Genomic DNA, 9377 nt, shown 5'->3' with positions numbered 1-9377 from the left:
CGTTTGTGTGTGTTATTAAGCCGTTTCCCTGAACAGGAATTCGTTCCAGAGACAAATCTGCACTTTAATTGCTTAGAATTACTCACATTTTCTCTCAACTCTTTCCTCTTGCAAACACTTTCAAAGCCTTTTACTAGTATCTGCAGTTTCTCTTAACCACCCCCAATCAGAAGTGTCATCTGCAAATGTCAATCTTTCCGCACTCCAGTTGCAACTCATTTTATTTACTCCATTTACATATATATACACATCTATGTATGCATATATATATATATATATATATATATATATATATATATATATATATATATATATATATATATATATATATATATATATATATATATATATATATATATATATATATATATATATGTGTGTGTGTAAATTCTGTGAGTTCTTTAAATTGCATATCAGAATAAATGTTCTTTTACCGCTATTGTTTATGTAATTTTCAATCCATTATGATTCTAAAAATCTTTTCACAGCATGAAACATGCTAATTAAACTTACCTGGCATCTGTCCTCTTTTGGAAGCGTTTCACTGGTAATTAAGAAAGGAAAATCAGGCATCACATAAAGAAAGTGAAATCATGCAGGTTATTAGAAATATAAAACACGCCGTGAAAGGGTAAGGTTTTTCAGTTGAATAATTTTAGGTCCAACCATATGTTGCAGACATGACAGCCAATATGTATTTTTGCACAGAATTTTATAAAGAAAAAGTGTGCTGCTAATTGATGATAGAGGAGTGTAACTGCACTTTAACCTTATTAATCAGTTGTGCATGAACTATTTATAGTAAAGAATAAGAAAAGATTTCAGCGCCTCATTTCTATTACAATCTCTAACTCTGTCTCTTCCTTTAAGTCTGAATATAAAGTTGTCCTCATTCATTAATGCTTCACAAATGTGGCACAGTAATGTTTCAGATTATCTTGTATACAGATTGGAGCGCTTGTAGTCAGAACTAAATCCAATCAGTAATTCTATCCCATTTTTCGATAACATTTTAAATTTGCCAGTGATGTATTTTTCTGCCGAATGTCTGCTGGGAGCAGCAACAAAGTCACTAAAATGTCTGTTAAGGAGAAACGATGACAAATCTTTAGTAAGTAGCCGTGAACCAGTGATTGCTCGGTTTCGTTGTCCTTAGGAAGCGGTATTCCCATCACTCTCAAGGAAGTACGACGGGTTCTTCAGAAAACCACCTTAACGCCTGTTTTAAGTAGTGCAAGATCATTTTTATCTTCATTGTTTTTTACGTTCTTTGAGTGGAACAACTGGGATAAGACATATCCTCTGCAAAATGTACTCCTTGAATCCGTAGCAAGGAATTTCAATAACAGACACCAGTCGCTAATGGTGTGTGATGAATCTAGGACACGTGTTATGTACCTGGATCCCTGACAGTTGATATAGGTACATATTTTTTTATTACATGATGGCTAAATCTATCTTAGGTTGTCTGTATATTACTCCTGCTGTACCTACCAGCCACCATTTCTGGTATCTCTTTCATAATAATTAAGGTAAAGAAAAGTGCGACCTCCAATGTACTTTTTTCTATGGTCTTTCATATATTATGTTCCTTTTATCTCCTCTCCGTTTTAGAAGGATGTTGAAATGTTGCTTTTAGTTGCTTTGGTCATATTGACACTGTTCTTAGTATGCAATAATGGCAAAATTAGAATAATTATAAATCCAACGATACTTTATCAGAGCATTTTTGGTTATTAGTGATTGCGTGTAAACCCAAGTAGAACAATGCATTTTACAGTACATAAGTCAAATTGAGTTTTGATGTACAATGATCATATGAAGGCTGTAAGAAGGTACGTCTAGGTCTCAGTGTGGAGAGGCATTTGCGTTGATAAAGTCATTTTAGAACTTACACGATTCAAATACATTTAAATCATATAAATGCAAAGTTTTTTTTACTACTTTTTCGGTTCCTGGTAAGTTACTTTACAGTCTATAAAATCTAGTTCCAAACGGAGAGTGTATTGTGGCCAAATCTTCTATTGTTATTCTGTGAAATATTAACACGAACCCATAACGCGGTTGATGCAATAATTATTCATTTATCGATATCTCTGTATTTTATTGTAAGTGTTAAAGCTCCACATAAAGAACGAATACAAAAAACTCTTCAACAAAATGAGGACAATCAATTTGGAAGAGACGAGTTCAGACTTATTCTCTTTTTTATTTGGCTAAGTCTTTAACTACGCTTTATTATTAGTCTTTGTGTGTCTTTGATGGCAGCAAGAATGTTTTGCTCTAGCTGAACTTGTGCAAGAAATTTGTCAAATGTGATTAATCCCCTAAACTACTAATTACAAATCAGCAAGAAAATCGAGTATTCCAGTCCCTTCTGCTTGACTATTTTAGTATTATGGTTTTGCAGGTGCAAGGAATAGCATATCTTGCTTATCTTGACACAAAATTTAAAATTTACATCTACGGAGGGATATTTCATTTTAGAGCCAAAGGGATTGCAATGTTTCTACCAGAAATAGAAATCCAGAAGGCCGTTTGGAATCATCAGTGTGCACATTTACTCGTTTTTGGGTAGAAAGAATTTGCTTTTCTGTAGATGTACTTACTGTACTTGTCCCTTCACATGACCGTAGATTTATTCTAAACTTTGTCTGTCAGTAAGAGTGTTTATCTGCTGTATAATGAGTTAATAGTTACTGAACCTGATTCTTAGTTATTACTATTCTATCAGAGAAACGATGGTGCGGAAAGGAATTTTCACTTGTAACTTTAATGTGCTTTCCATGAACCAAGGATTTTGTTGTATGGATATCCTACTCTATCTTGAAAATAAAACAAAAGGGTTCTTGTTTTAACTGCATTGAAGTTCTTCATCCCTTTTTTCATAAACGTATGCTGAGCTAGAGATGTTCAAAGGCTGTTGACAATGTATTTTCCAAGGGTTTTTGCTCCTAGTATTAGTCTTGTCGGTGGTAGTCTCGTCAAAACCCTACATTTATAAGCACCATCGGCATCATCAAAGAATGAATTCAGCAGTTATTGTAAGACGTCTCAGACCATGGAATCAAAATTCTGTTAAGGTATTAATTTCGGTTGAAATAGCATTCCTTTTCTCATATAAAGGAAGCAAGATGTCGGTAACTGTTTTAATGAAGTTGGGTTAAAGCTCAATGCATATTTACGAGAAGCTCTGAGTTCTTTTGGGGAAATGGTTGAATCCTCTTTGCTCTTCAAGGTAACGCTCTCTCCTTAGATATTCCTCATCGATTAATTTGAAATGGATCCAGGATAATACTGCTTTTCTTGTATGTGACCGCTGTGCAATAGATATCATTATTAATTTAGACTAAAGCTCAAAGATTATTCTTTAACTTCTACTATATTCTCACAAGAAACTTGCAACTCTTGGCTAGAGCAAAAAATGAGATGGCATTAGATCTTGCTGCCTTGAAAGACATTGAATATACATTAGCTATAGAGCATATAACACTTGCTTCCTATGGCGGATTATGGTGTGCATGTGACAGGGTCTGGCGCCCAGCTCGCCGCGCAAACAGAGGCCCTCAACCACCCGTACCAAGGATGCCTCATAGCAGGTGCGACCCTACATGTCCTCATGTGCCCACCCACAATGTCCACCCCCTTGTGACCCTCAGATGTTCTGTTCACACATGGATTTACCCTCCCAACCACCACTTCAGATGCTTCAGTCTTCCAAAACTGCTCCTAAACCTAACAGTTCTTTTTCCTTGACAAACATTTTTATGTTTTTTTTTTTTTTTTTGTTATTGTTCTTGTTGTCGGGTACGTGTCAGTATGTACAGGTATTTTGCATTTATTGAAGAGATATTTTAGGCTTTTAGTGGTGCATAACATAAACAAAGCACGGTAAGATGATGCCCAGGAAGCGAAGTCAGTCTTAGTATGCACTGATGAATCTGTTGCATAATCTTGGATGCAATAGTTTTGACTCCGAACCCTTTTGAAGTTAGTATTGGATGGCTTTAGGTTTTATATAACATCATTCAGGATTATGTTAGGAGTTGAAATACTTTTATTTGTAAGTTACATTATGTCCTTAATTGTTTTAATGAACCACCTTGTCGGCATTTTTGTAATTCCAGTTCATTTCCATCGATTTTGGAATTGCCCTATTTTGTTATCCAACATGACAAAACGTTCCTTTGCACATTCCCTGTCAAATCCTTTAAAAGTATCTCAGGCGTTGTTTTGATGATTGTTTCACTAGGCTGGCAAATCAAATTTTTATGGCTTTTTGACACTGAAGCATAAGAGGATTTATCTAAAGTTATTATATATATCACAATAAATTATTTGGTAAATCATTACAAAAACTCGGTTTATCATTTAGATTTGACATGTAATTCACGGTTCTTAGCATTACACATTTACTGGGATCACAATGGAAGTTTAGCTTACATATTTGCAGTTCGTATTCAGTTTCAAACTTACACTGACTAAATTTTACATTATTCACGTGGCATTTTCCAAATTTTGCACTGAAGTTAACATTGACTTTACTCCTTTGATTTTTCTAACTTGTAGTTGGCATTACTTTTCCACCAGTACACATTACATTCTACACAATACAACTTTGTCATTTTTCCAACATGACATTGAATTAAGCATGCACCGTGCTCCATAGTTATTTTTCAAACTTTGCACTGAACTTATTCCTTGAATCTAATCCTTCATAGTTCTTGCAGATCTATAGAGAATTTTGCCGTTAAAATCCCTTTGCCCTTTGCCCAACTTTACACTTACCACAAAAAGTAGTCCTTTGTCATCTTTTAAACATTTTGTTGAACTGAACTCAGACATAATTCATTTTTCATTTTCCAAGTTTACTTAGCCTCAGATCCAGACATAAATCTTCGTTGTTTTTCAAAATTTATACAGAATTTAGCAGAGATTAATCGTTTGTAATGTTCTGCCCCATCCTCTGAATTTAATGTTATTATTACTCCTCTCTCAAACTAAATGAGTCCAGAGTTAGATTTTAGAAAAAAAAAATTCAAATGTCCACTTTTCTTTTGTTAACTTTTGTTTTGTACAGTGGGGCTGAATATAGTTTTCAGTTTACATCAACTCTATTAAAAAATTTAGTTTCATGGACAAAAGATTGCAACTGATTTGTTGTTAATGGCTCCACGTCATTACGTGCAATATCTGTTTATCATAAGGATTGCTTTTTGTGCTGGTATTAAAACGGTGGGGACGAGGATAAAGGACTGCTTATAGTGTTAGTACATGAGGCATTTTGATACCAGACAAATGTATTCTATGACATGACACTGTAACAATTCTGCACATAAGATATGCAAAATGAAGAGTGACTATACAATCAAATCATATTGAAAAAGAGTTGGAGCTTTTGGAACAGGGTCCAGTCTCTCTCTCTCTCTCTCTCTCTCTCTCTCTCTCTCTCTCTCTCTCTCTCTCTCTCTCTCTCTCTCTCTCTCTCTCTCTCTCTCTCTCAAATAATCAAAAACGTATTTTTGATCTGAAATGTTTTTATTAGCCTCTCACCAATACCAATTTTCAAAAATGTAATTGCTTTAAAAATCAAAATATTACAGCTATATTCCCTTGCATGTGACAAATAAACCAGTCATAAATCTCCTGAATTGGATATTTCATGCCGCAAAGATAAATATCTTATAAGGAAGAACCATTTTCAGTTTAATTTTTTTTTTTATCAGAATTCACTTTTGTCAAAGATGGATCTGTTTTGCTCCAAGCAACCATCACTTTACAATAGCCTGGTGTCTCAGCTCCATTTCGAGGCACGCTCTGAGAGGAGAAGAACTCGACCTATGCTCCAAAAGCCCCCTAAGGGCAGAAAAAGGTCATTCCATGTGTGTCTGCCATTTTAAACAGATCTTTTGGTTTAAATCCCTAGAACCTAACCAGTTCACACTTATAAATTGCTCATTTTGTTTTTTATCTATCAATCCCTTTTTGGTGTTGTTGTCATAATTTTCATAAGATTCGTTTAAGTTAAAATTTGTTATTTTTTGCTTGCTATGCCAGTTTCAGTTCGGCATTCTCAAAAGTAATGAAATGGGTACAGGCAGTCCCCAGGTTACATCAGGTTTGCCTCACGGCGCCGTTAACCCCAATTTTTCGGTGCGGTAAGCAGATTTACAGCGCTGTTACCCACTTTACAGTGCCGTTACCCGGACTTATGGCGCTTATGGCGTCATAACAGTGCTGTAAGTGCTATTTATTCCCATTGTAATTATGATGCTTCTGGTTACAGTGATTTTCAGCTTACAGCTCACCACCAGAGATGGAACCCCTGCTGTAAACCGGGAACTGCCTGTATTTGAATCAAATTTTTTGCCTAGGAAAGTTTTTGCTATGCTCCAACTTTGCTTATATCAGTATTTTGTGTTTTATTTGACTTTGTTCCAGTACTATATTGCATTTTATGTGATTGATCATTTCCGTATATTGCTTTTCGTACTTTGTATTGTTTTCAGTTTTATGTTACCCTAAAAGCTGACATTCTAGTTTCTAGGTTTTCTTTAACTTATCTTTGGATCTCTTACCTTGGTTTACTTTTCTGTCTAAATGTTAATTACCAGATTGTACAGCAAATTTTTAGAAGATATCTTGCCTAGCTTGGTATTGCCACGATAAGATTTTGGCAAGATAGCTCATTTATTTATCAATCATTATGGCTCAGTGTAGATGTATTGGCGAAACTGTGCACTGTGCTGTAATTTAATGTTAAGTGTAGAGAAGGCCTGTTTGCTGTCTTGCACTTGTAGGAGCCAGTTACATAACCCTGACTTGACATGTGAATTTTATAGACTGGGGAATGTCTTAACCTCTGATTTGTTGTTGGCTCCCATTTGCTTCACCCATTTCAACAGCCTTGTCAGGATAGTGAGGCTGAACATGGCATTTTTTCTTGTCTTTACTTAAGCAGATGGAGTTAAGAACATGCCTGATGATTTTTCTCCCCCTCCTGAGTGTAGACATTGCAGCAACACGACACGTCGTGGTAGTAGATCTTGGTCTCCAGGTGGCTTGTCAGGCTTTTCAATAAGTGTGGAATCACAAACTTTGTCCAATTCAAGTCACCAATCTTCGATGCCAGGATTGAGCACAACCCTTACATCAATGACTACTCTAGTGGCCATTTTTGGCAGTTGTTCCTTGGGTGCTAGATGCTAATTGTCATGATACCACTTTCAGCACACATGACTAAATGGAAATTACTGTTTCAACTGTGTATGGCATCTCAGATTGTTACATCACCATGAGAAAAGCTTTGGTGGCATGCTCTTCATTAAGATGTTCTCTACAGATGGGATGGTATCTCAAGAGTATGTTACTGTATTGCTTTAAAAAGGCATTGACCCCATTCTTCTGCCAAGTTCCATGACTCTTCATGCATCGAAGACTAGTAATGGAAGTTCTTTCATGATGACCTCTCAGAGCACACATTCATGACCCCTCACCGGCTAGCTCAACAGGATTTAGCAGTTCTGATACACCACATTAGGCTCTGCCCTGATAATGCACAGGACTTCTTTTTTGAAAATGACTCTTTTGTTGCATCACTCAAAGTATCAAGGTCTGTCAGCAAGTCCCGATTTCTGTCTTCCTCATCTAGCTGTACTGCCTCTTCATATGTGAATGGGGTCAAGGTTATGGATCTCACATTTGTGTTTCTGCTGTGGAGCACATACAACCTACAATGTATTCTTGTCACCCTGTGATACGCTATGGTGAACACAATATAACTATGTGCACTGGGATACCTGTTGTTCCTGTCAATTATTAGGTGGATTTCATGGATGGACTGGTGTGTGCACATCTCCTAAACTTGCCTACCCTCTCATTCACTCGCTGTTCCTACTCCTTGTGACACATTCCATTCCCAACATGCATGGCTAACTGGACTTGAATAGAAAGCACCCCTACTGGTCCTGTCATACCAAAATGTCCTCTCTGCTTGGTTGTAGTGATAAATGCTCCAGGTTATATTACCTGGTGTAGGCTGGACTACCTTGAAGTTGGAGTCATGGGTTCCACTCCTGAAGGAACAGTGAAATTGAGGTTTTTTTTCCAGAATGAAGCCACCTCCTATGAGACTCAACTGGCTTTGGGAAGTGATGGAGTTCAAGATTAGCACAAATTGCGTTGTGTAAATTATGCTGCAGGGCTCAACACTGGTTTTAAGTTGGAGGAGCCATCCTTGGGCTTTGAGCTGCCAATGATATTAGTAGTGGATGCTTTTCTTCCAGGTATAGAAGAGAGGATGCAGTGTTGAAGATTAAAGTTGGGGCTGGCTAACCTGTAACATGCCCACATATTTTCCACTCCCTGATACTAAATAGAGATTAATGTATAAATATGTTGTGCTCTACACATGCTTGCCAGTCCCCTCCTAGCATTGGGGCCTTGACCAAAAATGGTGCCACATCGTTGCCAAGACTTGCCATTTTTTTGCTTTTGCCTGGGTAGACTATTTACAGTAGAGGAAAAGCTCCAGAGGAAGATGATTGTGACTACTAACTAGCATGGGTAAGTGTTAGGAGCCATGAGCAGGTTTCTTGATGGCACCAGAAATAAATCTTACAACTTTGCAAAAGTGAGAAGTTGGTCACTTCTCTTGGTCATGTGTCTGTCCTGAATAGCAGGATGGAAGCTATCTCTCTGCTTCAGGGACATGTAAAGAAGGGATCTCACTAACTGGATTTTGGCTTCAGACTTTGAGAGTCTTAGGATTATGAACATAGTAGACTGCAACCTGTTTCTGGCTCAGCTTGTAAGGGATATCATAAAAGTACCAGAGTTGCCTGGAGATCATTTGGTGGTTCAACTGTTGCTTGTTCACTTTGGTTGCAGAGACTTTTATAAGTCTTTCTCAACTTACTCCAGAAGTAGACAGTCACATAGATCCAGTCAACCCAGTCAGGAGACCCTACACCATATCTATCTCCCAAAAACTCTTCAGTTAATGTACATTTGAGCAGAGGAGGAAGGAGACCTTCCCAATAGACTCCCTGCATCGTAGATAAAGTGCGAAGCTACTCATGTCCCAGTCCTCACCTAGTAGAGGCTTGTCTCCAGAGGTGCTGGTACCACTGACTGAAGATAGGTCAAGTCCTGTGGTTGATGCATATCTTGTGTTTGGTACATGTCAGGTGCCATTGCTGGAGACAATTCCTTTATTAACCCCAAGATGTATTCAAGAAACTCTTGCTCTGGTTAATGAATTGATGTTGATATTGGCTGTGAGAGTGGTAGGGAAGGTAACTGACAATCTCAAGGGCTTTAACAGCCAGTTATATGCACATCCTAAAGCCTCAGAAGGTTATAGACCCATCACTGAC

At 37.2% G+C, this 9377-nt stretch overlaps 1 protein-coding gene across 10 annotated transcripts in view; it reads left to right on the top strand.

The window, feature by feature from the left end:
- LOC136840264 (uncharacterized) overlaps positions 1 to 9377 on the top strand; it is a 270094-nt gene that overhangs the window by 250371 nt on the left and 10346 nt on the right. For 2 of the 10 annotated variants that reach the window (XM_067106902.1, XM_067106908.1), the window contains one exon: positions 3531 to 3599. The exons of the other annotated variants lie outside the window; for them this stretch is intronic. In XM_067106902.1, coding sequence (XP_066963003.1) covers positions 3531 to 3596 — 66 coding nt within the window. In that variant the 3' untranslated portion in view covers positions 3597 to 3599. The remainder of the gene's footprint in view (positions 1 to 3530; positions 3600 to 9377) is intronic. 10 annotated transcript variants of the gene reach the window in all.

The sequence above is a fragment of the Macrobrachium rosenbergii genome, chromosome 7 (assembly GCF_040412425.1).
Source record: "Macrobrachium rosenbergii isolate ZJJX-2024 chromosome 7, ASM4041242v1, whole genome shotgun sequence".
In the NCBI taxonomy this organism is placed as follows: Eukaryota; Metazoa; Arthropoda; class Malacostraca; order Decapoda; family Palaemonidae; genus Macrobrachium; species Macrobrachium rosenbergii.
This window is presented reverse-complemented; position numbering and strand designations above follow the sequence as displayed.